The 19,861-nt window shown below is 41.3% G+C and overlaps 3 protein-coding genes across 3 annotated transcripts; all 3 read left to right on the top strand.

Annotated features, from left to right (window-relative positions):
- Positions 1-249: 249 nt before the first annotated feature.
- LOC108011091 (uncharacterized) lies at positions 250-6,135 on the top strand. The gene is made up of 18 exons (XM_017076156.4): positions 250-543; positions 601-925; positions 989-1,062; positions 1,121-1,323; positions 1,384-1,496; positions 1,550-1,763; positions 1,969-2,150; positions 2,209-2,683; positions 2,749-2,961; positions 3,372-3,684; positions 3,738-4,101; positions 4,172-4,245; positions 4,308-4,510; positions 4,564-4,676; positions 4,728-4,941; positions 4,997-5,178; positions 5,234-5,705; positions 5,772-6,135. The coding sequence occupies exons 1-18, from the start codon at positions 273-275 to the stop codon at positions 5,988-5,990; spliced, it is 4,224 nt and encodes a 1,407-aa protein (XP_016931645.4). The 5' UTR covers positions 250-272; the 3' UTR covers positions 5,991-6,135.
- Positions 6,136-6,322: 187 nt separating this feature from the next.
- Positions 6,323-8,960, top strand: LOC108011090 (nose resistant to fluoxetine protein 6). Its single transcript, XM_017076155.4, has 9 exons — positions 6,323-6,592; positions 6,656-6,989; positions 7,049-7,122; positions 7,174-7,376; positions 7,426-7,538; positions 7,603-7,813; positions 7,871-8,049; positions 8,113-8,578; positions 8,644-8,960. The coding sequence occupies exons 1-9, from the start codon at positions 6,328-6,330 to the stop codon at positions 8,884-8,886; spliced, it is 2,088 nt and encodes a 695-aa protein (XP_016931644.3). The 5' UTR covers positions 6,323-6,327; the 3' UTR covers positions 8,887-8,960.
- A 1,670-nt stretch (positions 8,961-10,630) lies between these two features.
- Positions 10,631-13,327, top strand: LOC108011098 (nose resistant to fluoxetine protein 6). The gene is made up of 9 exons (XM_036818776.3): positions 10,631-10,933; positions 10,997-11,363; positions 11,415-11,488; positions 11,549-11,751; positions 11,807-11,919; positions 11,981-12,191; positions 12,254-12,435; positions 12,496-12,961; positions 13,023-13,327. Exons 1-9 carry the CDS (start codon positions 10,663-10,665, stop codon positions 13,233-13,235), a joined length of 2,100 nt encoding a protein of 699 aa, XP_036674671.3. The 5' UTR covers positions 10,631-10,662; the 3' UTR covers positions 13,236-13,327.
- Positions 13,328-19,861: the final 6,534 nt, after the last annotated feature.

Genomic DNA, 19,861 nt, shown 5'->3' with positions numbered 1-19,861 from the left:
TTTTAAAAGTACTTAACTTTCACTCAATCACACAAAGTCAAAACGATAATGATCTAAATTCAAAGTATTTCAAACAGAACAGCTTACGATGCGAGCTCATGTCCGACTGAGATGTCTATTGTCCAATATATAAACTGTTACCCCACAATAAGTATTTGCTAATCGGTTGTTATAATTGTAGATAGCGCTTATCAACAAATTCGATTCGATTCGATTTGCCGTATAAAATCACGGTCTATTGACTAAAAGCTCTCAATCGTAAGCGAAATATAATGGTAAAATTTATTAGTTATTTATTGCTCTATGGGCTGGTCGTTATTTGTGCCTCAGAGTCTACAAATCCTGATGTCCTGAAAGGGCATGGATACCTAAGGCATCTGCGGCCCCTGGCAGTGGAATTCATAGAGTACTTTCAAAATGTAACTCTGGAGAGCTTGGGATTACCGGACTCCAGGTTAGCCAGTGTGGATGACACATTATGTCTTGCGGAAATGGAGGCACTAATGAGTGCACTCTCATCCAGCGAGTATTGGGCATTAAAAAGTGAGTCACTCAGAACTCAAGAAAGAAAACAAAGTTCTTATATTTGTTATATATCAGTGATAGATTCGTGGGGTTCCATTCCCTCTGGAATAATGACCGGGAACAACTTTGACCTTGGGAACTTTGATGAATGCCTCTCAATATACCAAGTGATCGGTAGTCGGAAAATAAGTGGAAAGTACTGTTTTCTCATCGCCAACAACTTAAGAATTGCAACTTGTTTTCCTGCTTCATGCTCTTCCACTCAAATGGAACCCTTTGTGAAGGAAATTTTGAATAGAATTCCATACGTCAATAGTATCAACATAACTTTGAAGATCAGTGAAGCGAGCTGCCAAACAAGTGAAAGTGACCCTTGGGATGCACTGACTATTTCCACCATGTAAGTATATTATATAATTTATTAGAACTTGGGTTTTGAGTTTGTTATAATTTCTGAATTTAGTGTGATCCTATCTGTGATGGGTGTCCTTGTCACATTGTTCACATTATATGATTACTTTCTGTGCGAAGATCAAAGTGAGTCCCCAAATGCATTCTTAAACTATATAGTTATCAACCAGGAAGTTCATTTCAGATAAAATTCCAGCCCTGGTAAAGGCTTTCTCCGCTCGTGCAAATTCTCGCACTCTTTTTCGTATAGTGCCGAACAACTCGAACCCAAATATAATAGAGTGCCTTCATGGCATCCGCTGTATGTCACTTTTTTGGGTTATCTTCTCTCATGAGTTCATATATGCTCTTACTTCACCCAACCTAAACAAGGCTGATATATATTCGGTATGTATAAGTAATGATGCAAAGATATACAGTTTGTTATAAAAAGCAAAAATATTTCAGTGGGCCGTGGAACCCTTTGCTAGTTTTGTGCTACATGGATACTTCACAGTAGACTCATTTTTCGTTCTTGGAGGTTTATTGGTATCCATGATTGCTTTACGTTCTATGGAGAAGTAGGTATACTAAGGGGTGTCCAAGATCTTTCTAATACCCAAACTCTTAATAGATCTGGTGGAAAACTGAACCCGCTTCTCATGTATCTGCATCGTATAATACGCATTGTGCCCGTCGTTGCGATGGCCATACTTATCTACATGAGAATGATGACCGTTGTCAGTGGTGGACCAATGCTAAAAAATGGTTATCATGGGAAAGAGAGTTGTGAGAAAGGTTGGTTCTTGACCATGCTCTTCATTCAGAATTATGCAGCGCTGCACATTGTGAGTAATACATTATATCTAATCCTTAATCAGACAGGTTATGGTGACTACTCGGAAATAACTGATAAATAGAGATATCAGAATGTTTGAATGAAAGTGCTTGACAAAGCTTTTACAGAGCATGCATTTTTAATTAGTTCGGAAACATTTGGCCTCCATTTAATGGAGATTTGTTTAATAATAATAATTATTTAATGTATTTTAGTGCCTCGATCACACTTGGTATTTGGCGGTAGACATGCAGCTTTTTATTATCTCACCAATCCTTTTGATTGCTCTTTATAAATGGGGGAAAAAGGCGGCTTCTGGAATTGCTGTGCTTGTGGTGTTGCTATCGGGTTGCCTTTTTGCCACTCAAATGGTCAACAAATACTCGATGCTTGTTAAGTAGGTATCCTGAATTTCTTGTATGAAGCAATGTTCTTACGTATCCCTTTTTTCACAGAAATGGCGGTGACGATGACGGGGTTCCCAATAAGAAGCTTTACTTGGCCACGCATGTTCACGCTGCACCCTGGCTGATTGGATTTCTATTTGGGTATTTCCTGCATCTGAATCGTGGCAAAAAATTTCAGTTGAGCCGACCAGTTGTGTGGACGGGCTGGATCCTCAGCCTGGCGATGCTTTTCACCTCGATCTTCGCCCTTTATCCAGCGGGTAAATGGAGTGCTTCGCCGCTGTCCACTCTGGAGGAATCTCTGTACTACACCCTCACCCGAGTGGCTTGGCCATTGGCCATTTGTTGGATAATCTTCGCCTGCATGCAGGGCTATGGAGGTCTGGCCAATAGTTTCCTTTCCTCACCGCTGTGGCAGCCATTTTCAAGGCTCTCCTACTCCATGTATATCTGGCATATGTTCGTTCAAGAAATGAACAGCAGAAGTGTCAGGACAAACACATATTTCTCCAACTACTCTATGGTAGGTTATATTTTAAATAATAGTTAAATAATTTAATTAATTTATTTCCCTTCACCTTTTTTCAGATGAAACATTTCTGGTATGACTTTGGATTTACTGCTCTGATGTCCTACCTTTTGTACCTCATCATCGAAGCCCCTTTGTGTGGATTCGATATTCTTCTACGACCCCAAAGGAATTCTACTGCTGCTGATCAACCAAAGTTAGTTTCCTATCAGAATGATCTAGAAACTAGAAGGCCAGAAGAATCAGACCCAATAACTGCTCCTGATGTGCAAAAATAATATGTTAGATTAGTAAATATAATTAATAATGGTGATATCTCAAGAAATAAAGTATTCAGACCTGTGTTTCAAACATTATGCCAGGCAGTTAGCAAACATAACTCTCCATACTTGTTCGTGTGGGTTCAATAACCACTACTCAGACGTTCAATATCAGACTACCTGATAGTAAATCAACATAGTGATTAGCTCAGTCTGATAATAAATATCAAACACATTGTTTCGAGTACTCTGAAGTCTAGCTGAATGCGCACTATCGGGGAAGTCGGCAAGCTTGAAATGGGGAATTAACCGACTAGATGTCTCCTGTCGTATTTCTAATCGGCTGGCCAACTGAAACGCCAGCTTATCACGTTTACTCTTATCCCAAAATTTAATCAAGGGTCTTAGCGAAATAAAACCAAACAATGATGGTAAAACCAGTCAGTCGAAATCAAACGACCATGGCCAGAGTTGTTACCATTTTTTTGCTCAGCGGACTGGTTCTCATCGGGGCCACAGAACTGGAGGAAACTGAGCTTTTAAAGCAATACCAGCGACTTAAACATCTGCGACCACTTGGAGTAGAGTTTGCAGAACACTTCCGAAATGTTTCTATCAGGGATTTGGATTTGGACTTCTATACGGGATTGCCGAAAGAGAATCAACTGTTGTGTTTGGAGGACATGGCAGTATTAATGCAGAGCTTGGCAGCTGGCAATTATTGGGCTATTAAAAGTAAGTTTTACTTTTTTATATACTATGTTATTAAAAACTATTTTTATTCTTAGTGATCGATGCATGGGGTTCCATTCCATCGGGGCTTTTATATGGTAATTTTTACGACTTGGGCAATTTTGATGAGTGCCTTAAGATCAGTCAACAGATCACCAGCGATCATAGTGTCCAAGGAAAGTATTGCTTTATTTCTGTACCTTTTGGCGGATTACTTGGCATTCCGGCCTTGAACGCAAGGCCAGTAAACATAGCCACGTGTTTTCCGGCCTCTTGCTCGGCTGCCCAAATGGAGGGATTTGTGGGAAAACTTCTTCAGCAATTGATTGGTTCAAATAGTTCTACGAGCTTAAGTATCAATGAAGCCTCTTGCCAGACTATAGATAGCAAACCATGGGATGGATTGACCATATTCACTGTGTAAGTCCAATATTATGTTTGATAGAGTACAGTATGTTTGCAGAGTACTAAAAATGGATGTATTTGACAGAGTGGTTTTATCTTTGATGGTCTCGGTGGTGACTTTCTTTACCCTTTACGATTATTTTCTAAACAAAAACCAAGGTGAGTAGACCCTCCTGTTGCCTTTATTTTGAATTAAGGACTATGTTGATCTCCATTCACAGATGAACCCTCAGGACTTATACAGGCCTTCTCAGTTAGATCCAATTCCCGAGCTCTCTTTCGCATTGTGGAGTCTAAATCTAATCCAAATGTGATCAGTTGTCTTCACGGCATCCGTTGCATGTCCATCATTTGGGTAGTCTTTTCCCATGTCAACCTTTACTTTGTCACCATGCCAAATATTAACTTTGTGCATGCTTATTCCGTGAGTCCACCCCTTATATTTTTTAAGCACCCTAAAAACTTGTAATTTTCCAGTGGGCTGAACAACCTTATTCCAATATTATTCTACATGGCGTATTCTCCGTGGATTCTTTTTTCTTCCTGGGTGGCTTGTTGGTGTCCATGATTGCTCTGCGCTCAATGGATAAGTAAGTGCTTTTGAATAGATTTGCTTTTATGTTTAATTCGTTGTTCTATAGAACCAAGGGTAAACTGAATGCTCCTTTGATGTACCTTCATCGCTTGATTCGGATCCTTCCCGTTTTGGCCATGGCCATTCTTATCTATATGACGATCATGCCACTTGTGTCTGGTGGTCCACTATTTTATGATGGTTTCAGTGGAAGAAATACCTGCGAAACCAATTGGTTTTGGACCCTGCTTTTTATCCAGAATTATGCCACGGAAAATATTGTAAGTTTTAATAGGAATTTAATCTAGAAGGTGGCTAACTTCTATATATTTTTAGTGCCTAGGTCATTCTTGGTACTTGGCAGTAGACATGCAACTGTATATCATCTCCCCGCTTCTACTTATCGCTCTCTACAAATGGGGCAAGAAGGCAGCTGCTGGGATTGTCTTACTTATTATCCTGCTTTCGGGTTGTCTTTTCGCCACTATGATGATCAACAATTTCTCATTTTTGATCAAGTAGGTATCAGAAATGTATCTTTAAAGCACTTCAATAACAATATTTCGATTGCAGAAATACGACTGGCAGCAATATGGCTAATCACATGCTCTATCAGGCCACCCATAGACACGCAGCTCCTTGGCTGATTGGATTCCTGTTTGGTTACTTTTTGCATCTGAATAGGGGCAGGAAGTTCCAGCTAAATTGGCTGGCAGTGTGGTCAGGATGGGCCATTTGCCTAGCCCTTCTGGGAACATCGCTTTTCGCTCTTTATCCGGCCGCTAAGTGGAGTGCTCCTGCTCTGTCCACTCTGGAGGAGTCACTATATTACACCCTCACCCGATTAGCCTGGCCAATTTCCCTTTGTTGGATAGTGTTTGCCTGTATGCAGGGTTATGGTGGTCTGGCCAACAGTTTTCTTTCCTCACCGTTATGGCAACCTCTTTCAAGACTCTCATACTCCGTCTACATCTGGCACATGTTCATCGTGGAGATAAATTGCAAGAATTCCAGAACCAGTACCTATTTCTCAGACTACACAGCGGTATGTTTAATTTTCTATGTAATATTTTGATTTCCATTTTAACGAATCTCCATTGTTTTCTTTTAGATGCTTAAATTTTGGTCAGATTTTGGCTTTACTGTTATGTTGTCATATTTCTTTTACCTCATCATCGAAGCACCTTTGGGAGGCTTTGACAGTCTGCTGAATCCTAAAAAGAAGTCCACTGAGCAAACCCATATTGCTTCCTCCAATACATTCTCCGCCGAAACTCAACCAGAAAAAAACCCTGATCAGATATTGGTAGCAATTAGAAAAGCCGATTAGTATTCACTCAATTAAAAATAAGTTAGTTCCAAGTATTGATCACTGATTAAGGTATTTGCTACTTTGGAGTACCATTATGAAATGCAAATACGTTTCTAAGGAAATTATAATGAGGCTATAAATAAAATCCATATAAACACTGTTAGTTCCCTATGCTTTTTTGTTAAAGATCGATAAGGTCTTCAAATTGTCAACCTGCTGTCAACCTGTTCATCGAAAAGATTACCCGCAATCGGTGACCATTGACGACTTTTTTGGTAATATACTTATCTGTTGATAATGCCTATATAAGTTCATAAAAATTTATGCATAAGCAGTTATTAACATTTAAGGCAACATGCTGGTGGGATTTATTTTGCTAGGTGCTATTGTCCTAGTCGGGGCAGCACACCTTGGGGACAAGGAAGTCCTGCAAGGATTTCATCATCTGAAGGATCTGAAGCCTCTGGGTACTGAGTTCGCCGACTACTTTCAAAATGTAACGCTGAACGATTTGAGTCTTTTCGACTCCCGACTGCCAACTCAGGAGGATCTATTGTGCCTTAATGATATGTCCAAGATTATGATGGCTCTACAAGGCGGTCAATATTGGGCTTTGAAAAGTGAGAAATATATTTTTCAATTTTATGTAATTTAGTTTAATTTTTTTTCCTTGGTATCGACAGTGATTGATGCATGGGGCTCTATACCTTCTGGTATTTTAAGTGGAAACTTATACGACTTGGGAAACTTCGACGAGTGTATCAACATCGAAAAGGAGAACATTCGTGGAAAGTATTGCTTTCTAACAGCATCACCTAAACAATTTCAGGGACTGTCTATTACAACTGCAACTTGCTTCCCGGCTTCTTGCTCGGCCTCTCATATGAACAAGTTTTTGGCTCAGTTAACGAAGAGGGTACTAAATTTGAATATTACTAATTCATTAATGAGTATTAGCGATAGCACTTGTCAGACAAATGAAAGCGAACCCTGGGATGGTCTTACTATTTTCGCAATGTTAGTTATTCCATATTTCTACCAAATCGAGATGAGTAAAATTACCTTTCTTATTTTAGAGTCATCTTATCACTGATGGGCTCTGTCGTAGCTTTCCTAACGCTGTATGACTACTTTTTCTGCAAGAATCAAGGTGGATAGAAAAATAGTCAATATACTGATTAAACAATATCCCTTTTTGCAGATCAACTTCCTGTATTAGTAAAGGTTTTTTCGGCTAGGGCCAACTCACGTACAATTTTCCGCATCGTGGAAAACAAGTCAAACCCAAATGTAATCGACTGCCTTTCTGGAATTCGTTGCATGTCCCTTTTCTGGGTGGTTTACTGCCACGAGTATGTGACCCAAATGTCATCAGTAAATATTAATTATTTTGAAGTCCTGCAGGTAAGTTTTAAACTTTTCCAAAGATCTTCAAATTAATTCGATTTTTTAGTGGGTGCAAATGCCATTCTCCAGCTTTATTGTACATGGCTTTTACTCAGTGGATTCTTTTTTCTTCATCGGTGGCTTGTTGGTTTCTTTGATTGCCCTGAGAACGATGGACAGGTAGTTAGAAAATTCAAGTTTTAAAGAACTAGAAGTGATAACAATTTTGTTAACCTCATTACAGAACCAAGGGAAAGCTAAATGTGCCGCTGATGTATATTCATCGCCTTATCCGTATTGTTCCTATCTTAGCCGTAGCTATACTGGTGTACACAAAGCTAATGGGTGTGGTGGCTGGAGGACCTCTTTTAAAGGATGGATATAGTGACAAATCGGAATGTCAGAAGAGTTGGTTTTGGACCCTGCTCTTTGTGGTTAACTACACAAAGCATAAGGTGGAATAAAATTCAGTAATAATATTCATCCCTGTAAATAACTCACCTTTAATGTAGTGCTTACATCATACATGGTATCTGGCAGTAGATATGCAGTTATTCTTAATTTCTCCGATCCTGCTAATCGCTATCTACAAATGGGGAAAAAAGGCTGCAGCTGGAATATTTGTCCTGATAGTCTTACTTTCTGGCTGCCTCTTTGCCACTATGATGGTCAACAACTACTCGATGCTGAAGTAACTAAAACGGTCATGGTTAATATATATAAATTGTTTAAATGTTTCTATATTTTATTACAGGAATTACAGTTCTACCGCTCGAGAGAAGATTTACTACGCCACCCACACTCACGCTACTCCTTGGCTTATGGGATTTCTTTTCGGATACTTTCTTTACTTGAACCAGGGAAAGAAGTTTAAATTGAGCTGGATGGCAGTGTGGTCAGGATGGATCCTCTGCCTGGCCATGATCTTCACTTCGATCTTTGCCCTTTATCCGGCTATTAAATCGGGCGCTCCTCCTCTAACCACCTTGGAAGAGTCCTTATATTATACCCTCACCCGTTTGGGCTGGCCAATGGCTATTGGTTGGGTTATATTCGCATGCATGCAAGGATATGGGGGCTTGGCCAACAGCTTTCTGTCTTCTCCATTGTGGCAACCTCTTTCGAGACTCTCGTATTCCGTCTACATCTGGCACAAATTTATTCAAGAAATAAATTCTCGAAGTATAAGGACAAATTCGTACTACTCGGATTACCAAGTGGTAAGTAAACTCTGTCAGACATATTGTTAAACGTCTTGGTTCTGATATTTCTAATATCCTCACAGATGCTTAGATTCTGGTCGACCTTTGGCTTCACCGTGCTGCTGGCCTACTTACTGTATATCCTCGTTGAGGCACCTGTTGGCGGGCTGGATCTATTTTTACGACCTCAGAAAATAGCTTTTGTTGGCAACGATTCAAAAGCAAGTTCAGAGGAAGTGCAGCAGAATCAGAAAGATGATTTGAGGACAAGAAATTTAAAAGTTTTCAATGGAAGGAAAACGAGCTCTCAAATTCAAACTGATTAGGCACTAATATAAGTTATAGTATAATTAAAATGGATATGATCTGTTTGCTTACCGATAAATGGAAAGTTATACCCATATGCCATATGTAGAAGAAAAGTTCATGAAATAAATGCTTTCAACAATGTTACCTACATTCGAAAAAACCTTTTCCAAAATATAATTTTCTTGGATTAAGATAGTTTCTAACTGTCAAGTACCGATAACAGAGTGTTCTGCTAAGTCCATTCAAAAAACTCGCCCAGCTATTGAGTTTGCTGATTTGATCACCTATTTGAATAAAATTCTCAAGAAATTATAAAGAGGCTATTAATAAAATTGTCAAAAACAGTAAGTCCCTCAACACGTGATTAAAAATTGGGAATTCAGAATGAGCGACATGTTCGCTTTTTATAATTTTTAAGATAAGGCACTAAATCATGTACTGATCATCATATGGAATACTACGAATTCACAGATAACGTAATATCAGCTGTATTAACAGGAAATGTACTAGCCGTTAAAGAATTTTATTTAACTCTTGGTAATCGACAACTATTTTTGAACATTTTAAAACTAGCTAAGTATTACTACGATTCAATATGAAAAGTACTTAAATTGTCAAATGAACCTTTTGGTATCACTTAAAATATACATGCTAAAGTGTTTGTAGCTCTAATATTTCTTCATAAAATAATTTCCGCTCATTTTTAAAGGCAAATAACTTTCTTAATAAAAATGATAGACAATCTAAAACAGACTCAAGCGAAATGTTTTTTTTTAAGTTCTTAATAAACTAGGACTGATAAAGCCTTCAGTGGAATTAAACCTTTTATGACTAGATTAGTACGTTACGAATTGACTATTATTATTTTACTGAGTTATTGAATTTTCCTGATCATTTTATTAGTATCTCTGCCTTAACCTTGCTTATAATCGGAATTGGTCGTTATCGCTAGTATATAAGCTCTGCCGATTTACACAGAAATAGTTCATTCCCTTTCAGTTCGCATGGTCAAAACATTGAGTCTTATTTTGCTCAATGGGTTCGTCCTCATTAGCGTTACGCACCCTGAAGACAAAAGTCTCCTGCAGGAACTTCAGCGTCTTTAAAAAACTCTATCCCTTGGTTATTGAGTTCGCCGAGTAGTTTTATATATTTTAGTGCCTTGATCATATCAACGATTTGTAAGGTCCAATACTTTTTTCTCGAATTCTCAAGTGGTAGGTTTTTTCGATCTATATAAGACCGGATGGATTTCTAATTTAAATACAACTTTTCAGATGCTGCATTGCGGGTCTTCAATGGATTTCACCGGGCCTTTTTTGGAAAACACTTCTGGTGATGTTGACCCAAATAAGCAAAGAGAACTGGAGGCAACTGCTGTAACACCAGCTGATTAGATTCCGAAGTTTATATGACTTCATTAAAAAAGACCAGCACACGTGCATTGGTACCCGTATTACGCAATTTATTGCAGGTGCTTTAAAATATTTGTTTATTCCCTTGCTCCACATAAAGAAATGTCCCGTGTCATGCGATAAAGCTACTTTAAATATTAGCTAATCCCTGCTCTGATATCGTTTTAAACTCTTAAAGTATCTATTAGTCCTATATTTTGAAGTATTGACAAACAATTGCTTACCGATAAGTTGACGGGCTTATCGCTTACTTTCAATAGAAACGACCTTATGAGTAATATCAAACTTTGTGCTCGCAGACGGTGCTTATCTCAGGCTAATTCGCATATAAAAAGGGTTTCGAATCCGAAAGAAGCAATCAATAAGAGTTGAGCCAGCATGGTCAACATAGTCGGAGTAGTTTTTCTCTGCGCACTTGCGCTTATTAGTGCCGCACAATCGAAGGAAGAAGATGTCCTGCAGGAGCTACAGGGAATCAAAAAACTGAGATCCTTGGGACTTGAGATTGCTGGGCACCTACAGAGTCTTAATCAGGATGATTTAAACGTTTTGGACTCTAGACTGCCAACACAGGATGATCTGCTGTGCCTTAGTGATCTGGCTGCCTTAGTGGCGGGACTTCAAGGCGGTCAATACTGGGCACTGAAAAGTAAGTTAACCTTGGCAAGCCGAAAAAGTATTTTTTATGACCAACATATTTGTGTTAACCCAGTGTTTGATGCCTGGGGCTCCATACCCTCGGGTCTGCTTACCGGCAACATTTACGACCTTGGCAACTTTGACGAGTGTTTGAACATCAAGAAAGAGACCAGCCTGGGCAGAACCATCCAAGGAAAGTTCTGTTTTCTCTCAGTGTCTCCCGCCCAAATGGTGGGGCTCAACTATACGATCTTGGGAACCTTCAGAACCGGCACCTGCCTGCCGGCCTCCTGCTCGGCCGCTCAAATGAACACGTTTGTGGGTCAAATGGTGAAGCAGTTGCTCAACGTCAGCATTCCCAGCACCGCCATGAGTATCCGCGATAGCAGTTGCCAGACCAGCGAAAGTGAACCCTGGGATGGACTCACCATTTTCATGATGTAAGCGTGCAGACTTTTTAATCAGCTACCGGCTAATGCTTCTGATTGCAGAGTGATCTTATCGTTCATGGGTGCTGTGGTGGCTTTGTTTACCTTGTGGGACTACTGTCTGGTCAAGAATCAGGGTGAGTTAACAAAAAATAATCGTTGCGTTTGAAATTTCACAATGACTTGTTAACTTTCAGATCAGCTTCCAGCCATTGTCAAGGTTTTCTCGGCCAGGGCCAACTCCAGGGCTCTATTCCGCGTTGTACAACCCAATTCGAATCCGAATGTTATCGACTGCCTCAATGGAATCCGCTGCCTGTCACTCGTTTGGGTGATTTTTTGCCATCAACATGTGATAACTCTGCTTAACGCAAATATAAACTTGTTTGATGCTTACTCGGTAAGAAAATTACTAGTAATTTGCGGAAAAGTATTTGAAAATTAATCATTTTTAGTGGGAGGAGACACCATATGCCAGTTTTATTCTGCATGGCTATTTCTCAGTGGATTCGTTTTTCGTGCTCGGCGGATTGTTGGTGGCTATGATTACACTGCGAATGATGGAAAAGTAAGATAGTTTTTCTGTTCATATTTCATAATACCAATTTTACTTTTAATTTCCTCCGCAGAACTAAGGGCAAACTAAATGTTCCTCTAATGTATCTACATCGCATAATCCGCATTGTTCCCCTTTTGGCGATGGCCATTGTAGTCTCTTTAAAACTTATGCCCTTGATCACAAGCGGTCCTCTTTTTTCCCGTGGGTATACACAAAAGGCTATGTGTGAGAGGGGTTGGTATTGGACCTTGCTTTTCGTAAATAACTACACCAATGACAGGGTAGGTCCGAGTAATTTTCTTAATCTAAATCGAGTTAACATAGACGTTCTTTTTGACTTTAGTGCCTCGGACATACCTGGTATTTATCGGTAGACATGCAAATGTTCCTTATCTCGCCGATCCTGCTGATAGCTGTCTACAAATGGGGAAAGAAGGCTGCTGCTGGTATCTTCGTCCTCATAGTATTGCTGTCTGGCTGTCTTTTCGCCACCATGGTGGTTAATGACTACTCATTGGTGATGAAGTAAGTGATATTGACTTGTAATGTTGCTGTGAAATACTAAGATAATCTTTTTTTTTCCAGGCAATATTCATTAAAGGCGCAGAAGTATTTGTACTATCCCACACATACACATGCTATGCCTTGGCTGATTGGTTTTCTCTTCGGCTACTTCCTGCACTTGAACAGGGCCAAGAAGTTCAAGCTAAGCTGGCTAGCCGTGCTGTCAGGATGGATCCTCTGTCTGGCCATGCTCGCCACCTCGATCTTTGCCCTCTACCCGGCGGCCCAGTGGAGTCCTCCTACCTTTCCCATCGTGTCGGAGGCCTTTTACTACACCCTCACCCGGTTGGGTTTCCCAATGGCCCTTTGCTGGGTGATCTTTGCCTGCATGCAGGGATTCGGAGGACTGGCTGACAGTTTCCTGTCCTCCCCACTGTGGCAACCCTTCTCCAGACTCTCCTACTCCGTCTACATGTGGCACATGTTCATCCAGGAAGTGAACGCCCGAAGCAACAGGACGAATTCATACTTCTCAAATTACAGAATAGTGGGTTTTTGTATTTAGTTTTATAGCATACATTTTTTACTCTAATCTATTATCTCTGTAGATGCTCAGCTTCTGGTCAACCCTTGGAATCACCATGTGTTTTGCCTATGTGATGTATCTACTCATTGAGGCACCCTTTGGTGGACTTGGTAATTTCCTGGTGCCAAAAAGAACAGACCCTCCTCTCGAAAAACAAAAATCACAGATAGATGAGAATGAAGAGAAAAACCTAGAAGAGCTTAAGGTGAACACACCTCCACCTCCTGCATATTAGGTTATCGACGAACCTGCTTTCCTATTAGTTGTAGTAACTTATATATTTTAAGCTTAAGTAAATAAATGTATGGTATTTTTGTAGAAAAGTAATTGGTAGTACTGAAGTTTTTTGTTCTTATGACCAGCTTGTAGCTTGCTCCTGACTGAGTAAGACATTTATTTACGACTCCTCCGCTTCCGTCTGTTGGTACACCACCCCCATCACTTTCTGGTTGCATGTCCCGTGTAAATTTAAGCCTGGAAACAAATGGAGAACTTCTTGACTCGCGTCGACTTCGCTTAGCCCGATGCCATAAACTACGTGCAACTGCCTCAGTCATTGGCAGTGCAACTCCGAGTGCGATTGCAAGTGCAACTGCAATGTGGGCAAAAGTGTCTGGCCGGGCCGACAAAGCGATCTGGATCCGGATCCGAATTCGAATTCCCACTGCGCATATTTTATGGCAGTTACGCGGCTGGCGGGCAACTTAATTAGTGCCTGCTGGTGCGCTTCGACTCCGGGTTCGACTTCCACTTCCACTTCCCCCAACCATTTCCACTTCGATTGCGGCAGGGACAGCTGCATTGCACCTGACATTTAACATTATTACGCGGCGCCTCCGCCGAATGCCGAATGAGAATGGCAACTGGAACGGGAGCGGGAACGAGTTGGCCATTACAGGCAGCGCCTTAAAGTGGCGTTTCGACGGTATTCGCGCTTAAGCGGTGTTAAGCTTAATGTGCACCACATTGACACCGCCGGCTCATGGCAACCAGGAACATGTAACTCCAACGCCGGCTTTTCGACGGCAGTGATGACCCCCAAACGAGGGAAAATCGGTCCATAAAACTCAAATATGAAGCTGAGTTTTATACCTACCTCGTTTGATAAGTAATTTTTTTGAAGATTATGAGTTATTTATTTTAAATGCTCCTTAAAAATAATGAGTAATCAATATAACATCATACATGTTATGGATCTTGACAATAAGTCTACCAAGCAGTTTTAAAAAAAATTATTGGAAAATAAAATATGGTATCAGTAAGACATTATTCATTTTAAGTATCCTACAATTAAATTTACTTATCCTTGAAGTTAACATATTTCTATAGTTTTTAGCCTCACAAAACGGCACTGTTTAAATCCCATAATAATAGAGTAAAAGAACACCCAGAACCTTAAAGAGAAAAACAAAGTTGGCAGCACTGTTGGCAAGGCGGCTCGGTTGCATTAACGTTTTGTGACTGCGCCAAGGGTTGCGTGTTGGATTGCAGTTGCTGGCATTTAATGGGTTAAGGCACACTTCTGTGGGAGGACCGGTCCACTTACGATTCATTGAATTGCCCCCAACTCCAGGGGGCCACAATTGAAAATCGATCCGCCTTCGTGTGGCAGCTGTATTCTTTTTGTTGACCCACAGGGAGTGCAAATTTTTGGCTGGCTTTAAGTCTTCGTAATAAGCTTTAGTAATATCCCCGGAGAGGCGACTTCTGACAGGACTTCCAATTAGCAGGAGTCAACTGCTCATGTAAACATTTCCCGATTTAACTTTCAACATTCTGCCGCTCTGCCAGAGCAAAGAACAAAGTACAAAGAACTTTTGTGCACATTTGTGTTTATTATTGTATAAATCAAAAGATAAAGTTGCACACAAAGTTCCTGTCCCTGTTCCTTGTTCCAGGTTCCCCGGGTAAGCCCGGGATTCGGTTGGTTAGGTTTGGACTGTCCTCCGGGCGCTCCTCCATGTCCATGTCCTCCGTGTCCTGTTTGCATGTGGAGGCGCAGTACGTAAACTAAGCGGAGTGCACTTTCACATACACACACACACACTCTCTTTCTGGAGTCGAAGTCGTGCATGTTTGTGGCATTATAAAATATATCTGGCCAACAACAATGCCCCAGCTCTTCTGGGCCCTGCCCAATTTCAAACTTGGTAATGGCAAAATGGCGATCTGGCTACCTCTGCTGCTTGCTGCCTGCTGCTTCGTTGTTGTTGCCACATTTAAATGCCAAACTTCACCGGACATGCTTCATAGCTCTAATTATACATGCGCCTTCCTCGGAACGCCTTCCGTTATTCGGGCAAAGGAAAAAATACAGTATAGCCAGGGTGGCACAACAATAGAGCCCAAAGAGCAATGGTTCTCCTTGTTGTTATTGTTGTTTGAACCTTTGTTGCTGTTGCTGCAGCAAATGCATTGTTGTTGCCCCGGTCTGTTGGCCCTCTGCCAAGAGGCAACGCGTCGTATGCGCAACGTGGCCTGCTATTTTTCTAACCACATCTAAACACACACAAACGAGCTCAAAAAAATAGTACTAAGACTGTTTAGAAGCAAAAAAAGTATTTATATTTATATACAAAATATTAAGTATTTACAAACATGCACTTTTAACTTTTATGGCCTTTTTAATGTTATAAATAAGTTTGTAATATTGTTATAACTATTATTTTGGTCTCATTTGCACCTGAACGATTGCCAAGTATATGGCTAAATTGAGGTATGCGAATGTTGGTTTGCCTTGAGTCAAAACCTCCCGAGAAGTTTGCATGTCTGTTTAGTAATTCATAGAAAAAATGGGCTGGGAAGGCCCGTCACTCTTTTGATTTGATTAGTACCCACATAAATACATACACACCAATACAATAAATTTATGTAAATTTGGGCAGCATAAAATATGGCATTAAAATTTAATGTGCAACTCCGGGCACGCAAAACCGAAATGGGGGAAAAAATGAAGACATTATGTTGAAGTCAAGATTATAGACTGGCTAATAAGCCGCTGACCCTCAATGAACAGGATTGTACAATTGTTGGGGCCTAAAAACTTTCATTAACAGAAACGCATTAGCATACTTGCTCTGCGCCTCTTTTATAAATCACTTCATTGACATTTTTTACGAGGCGTCAAATCGGCGGTTGGGGAGTTTCTCGACAAACTTTCCGAGAACAAAACATGTCCAAAGTCTGAGAAAATGTCTGAGCCTGCGGGTGGTTTTTTTTTTGAGTGGTATGGAAAGAGGGAGTCCCTTAGCCCTTGGCCAAGATTGACGCGCCGCTTACGTGCCACGGAACCATTTGTCTTAGGGCCGCACTTTGCGTGTCTTAATTAGCGCCCCACCAACTCCCCAATCGGAGGTCTCATCCCCGATTCCCAGCCTGCTGCATAATGGAACCCCAAGAAACTTTGCCGCCGCCGAGTCGAGGCTGGAATTTATGTATCCCAGATAAGAGTCCACTGATAAGACTACGGATCCCGGGGCCTTGGCCTGTCTTTGCCCTGAGTTATTATTGAAGACGCGACATGCTAATGAACTCGGCAATGGAATGGGCCTCAAGTGGAACACAAAAGAAAGTTTTATTTTGGGCCAAGAAAACTTAATTAACCGTGTTCTGGATTTCACTTTCCAACGTACGAGTTTATTTGGCTAAATTTGGGTTGCAGTACAGGTAGATTTATTTACGTTCGTTTTACAGGTAATGCAAATAAGGAAAACTGACTTTTACATGACTATATACTAGAAAGCAAAGGGAATTTTAAATCTATTGTATAGTAAAGCATTGTATCAATGCGTTGAAAATATCTAAAAATGAAAACAAATATTTTAAAATATTTTTAAAACCTTAAACTACATTTTCTAGGGGAACCCCTTTTCTTGAGTCAACAACATATGTAGTCATTTGTATATAAATATAATAGCATGACTTCCATGTAAAACTCTTTCAACGGGATAATATTATCGCTATCGTTTTCTGAACAGTATGGTCTAGCTTAAGTGTCCCAGAAAATCCGCCTTTGTGTTGCTAATGAAACTTAAAGCCTTCGGCTGACCCATTGTCCCGGATTATTCATTGGGTATTCGCGGGGTCAGGTGGACAGCTGCTGGCTGATAAGGATAAAGCCCGCGACTGCTAATTAAGGCCTCGCACTCCCAGTCCGCCGAATGTTCCGCCTCTGGCTGAGCGTATGCAAATCGTGTAAATCAGAGAGTTTAGTGCCACTGCCCACTGGCCACTGGCGAATGGCCGTGTCCCGCCATAAGCTGCCATATTTAGTTAAGTAATCAGGATTTTAGGGGGTGTTGGAGGGAGGTGGGGCTTCCCAGCTGAAAGGGGTTCAAATTGTTGACTCGGGCAACAAAAGAGTTTTTTCTGCTGGGGGACTGGGTGAGCTGGCCCTTGTATTTGGTCGATGACATTGTCCTTCTCCCCCTCAACTGATGTTGTTGGTGTCGGCGGGGTGTGCTAGTTGTAGTTGTGTGTATATTATTATGTCGACAGGACTCCCCCAGTGTCTGAGGACACTACTGCCGGTGCCTTGTCCTGGGCCGTGTCCTGCCATTGTGGCTGGCATGTGGTGCTCGTTAAATGCTAATTGCCGCATACTTGTAGCCACTTTATGGGGATGCCTTTGTGCAGCCGCCCTGAGAAGCAGGGGTGTCCCCTTTTAACTGGGTGTCTGGCTAATTGAAACTGTGCCCGGCCAGACCAACAAAATCCCCCCTTTGCCAGCGATAACTATTACCACATTTCGCGGCCATCAATCAAAGGCTTAATATCCGCGACTCGCAATGGGCATGTCAGAGCCAGAGACACGACGGCACAAAGTGCATCATTCGACCGCTAATTTGGGCCGTAAATAGGAGGCCCACTGCAGTTTCCAGCTGACCTCCTGATGGGTCACATAACGCCTGGTGCCTTTGGAAACTCTGGTATTCATAACGTAACGAGCCAGTTTCGCATGCAAATGTTACCAGCTGTGGGGGCTGGGATGGGTTGGGTTGGGTTGCAAGATCATCATGGCAGATGTGACCTATGCGAAGACGAACCCACTCGATTCCGGTTTTGGGCATTGCGAGAGCTAAACCTCATTAGGAGCAACCCACTCTGCAGTTGCTGGAACAACTGAGGAGCTCTGCAACTGGCAGCTACCATTTTAGCATTTATCGTTCCGTTTTTCGATGACCAGGCCAGCAGGACAGCAGGACAGCTGGACAACAGGCTCTCTTAATTACCGAACATCGACGAAATGCGTTTTTCTATTGGCAGCCGTTCGAGGCGGCAGTTCATCAGGCTGCGTCTCCATTTGCATAATTTCCAGGCCCCAGCAGCTCAAGTGCGGCTCTGATTGTGGTGGCTCATGACTTTCATATGCTCGGCTCAATTCGGTTCAGGGGGCATCTGCGTCCATTTACCCAATTTGTTGGGCAGAATTTATTTGTATAGGCCATGTCAAGGATGCTGATGTGATGCCATGGTTCGTGGGCGGGCATGAAACACTCGAAATGACATTACGAGCCGTGTTCGACTGGCTTCGAGGCCGGCAAATGGAATCAATATTATGCAAATGGCCAAAGTGGTCAGCCCACCCGCCGACGTACCAGCCATTTCATTTCTGCATTTCAATCGAGGAGAAAATGACGCTGATGGCATATTATTTTGCTGCATTCCATTCCATTCCGTTGTGCAATAAAGTGCATTTTGATTTGCCTTTAACAGGCATCGGGAGTGGCGTAATAAATTATGCATGGCAATGCATGGACAGGGTTTTAACCTACCTATTTTTTTTTGTTCAAAAATCAGTGAAGAAAAACAGAAAACTTGGCTTAAAAATATTTACTTTAAGTTCCTGCTTCGGTTGGTAGTCATAAATTGCCATCTGCCAAGTGCCCAATGATCACCTTCTTTCAGCGTTGCCCTCTTTTTTGATTAAGTGTATGTGGCAAGGACCTCACCTTTCCGAGGCGCCACGCCCACTTCCTGGGCGGCAACTTGGCGCTGTCAGAAAGTTCGCTGCACTCATTAATCAGAAGCCGTGTGGAAACTAATTTAATGCAACTTAAATCAAAAGCAATTGTTGTTTTAGCCCGCTGCAATTTAGTCAGCCACTTCCGCACGCACCTCTTGGCCAGGGTTGCTGAACTGGGTTGTTGAGTTGGAGGGTTGGTGGGGGGAGTTCATTTTAGCCCCCGCCAATTGACGCGTCATAATTTCCAACACCATCGCTGCGAGGCTATGACCGCGCCCAGTAGAGTGCAAACTAAATTTATCAGCTATGCAATCGCTGGCAATAAATTTTTTCTTCCCCCAGCCGTTTCACCACCCTGTGCCAACTGACCACGCCCACTTTTCCGACAAGCCCCCGAACATATGATGGCTGATTTGCTGTATTTGGTTACACGGAAAATTCAGGCATAATCAGAAAGCTTTACCATTTTCAGAAGTTTACAGAATAGGTTTAGATATTCCTATAAAACCCTTAAAACATGTAAGGGGTAGAGTTGGATCTAAAACATTCATATAATAAGTTATGCCATTAAAAAGAAAATTTGTAGAGTATCAACACGAAAAAAGGAAAATATTATTTTATCGCAAAGGGCAGAAAACCGAAAACTCTTATACACAAATAATAGATTTGTCCTGAAAGAGGATAGATACGGCATCATTGCATATTATATTTAACAATATTGTCTTAAGTCTGTTCTTGAACCCTGATGATTTTTTATAAATCAATAAATATATAAATTGAATGTTTTTTATTAAAATGCTATTATAATTAAGCTTATTTATTTTTTCGGTGTAGCCAGTTGAACCCAGACATTTAAATGGCGCCGCCTATGCAATGCAAGGCACACATAAATCTTG

This window comes from Drosophila suzukii, chromosome 3 (genome assembly GCF_043229965.1).
Source record: "Drosophila suzukii chromosome 3, CBGP_Dsuzu_IsoJpt1.0, whole genome shotgun sequence".
Taxonomy (NCBI): domain Eukaryota; kingdom Metazoa; phylum Arthropoda; class Insecta; order Diptera; family Drosophilidae; genus Drosophila; species Drosophila suzukii.
The sequence above is the reverse complement of the archived record's forward strand: the minus strand, read 5'-3'. Positions and strand labels throughout refer to the sequence as shown.

Excerpts from the sequence above, each read along its gene's own strand:
- LOC108011091 (XM_017076156.4), top strand. The coding sequence starts at position 273 with ATGGTAAAATTTATTAGTTATTTATTGCTCTATGGGCTGGTCGTTATT. Across the intron at positions 1,063-1,120 it reads CTTTCTGTGCGAAGATCAAA|ATAAAATTCCAGCCCTGGTA; the intron begins GTGAGTCCCCAA and ends AGTTCATTTCAG. Across the intron at positions 5,179-5,233 it reads AATTTCTCATTTTTGATCAA|AAATACGACTGGCAGCAATA; the intron begins GTAGGTATCAGA and ends TTTCGATTGCAG.
- LOC108011090 (XM_017076155.4), top strand. The coding sequence starts at position 6,328 with ATGCTGGTGGGATTTATTTTGCTAGGTGCTATTGTCCTAGTCGGGGCA. Across the intron at positions 7,377-7,425 it reads ATTATTTTGAAGTCCTGCAG|TGGGTGCAAATGCCATTCTC; the intron begins GTAAGTTTTAAA and ends TCGATTTTTTAG. Across the intron at positions 8,579-8,643 it reads ACTACTCGGATTACCAAGTG|ATGCTTAGATTCTGGTCGAC; the intron begins GTAAGTAAACTC and ends ATATCCTCACAG.
- LOC108011098 (XM_036818776.3), top strand. The coding sequence starts at position 10,663 with ATGGTCAACATAGTCGGAGTAGTTTTTCTCTGCGCACTTGCGCTTATT. Across the intron at positions 11,364-11,414 it reads GGACTCACCATTTTCATGAT|AGTGATCTTATCGTTCATGG; the intron begins GTAAGCGTGCAG and ends TTCTGATTGCAG. Across the intron at positions 11,752-11,806 it reads ACTTGTTTGATGCTTACTCG|TGGGAGGAGACACCATATGC; the intron begins GTAAGAAAATTA and ends AATCATTTTTAG.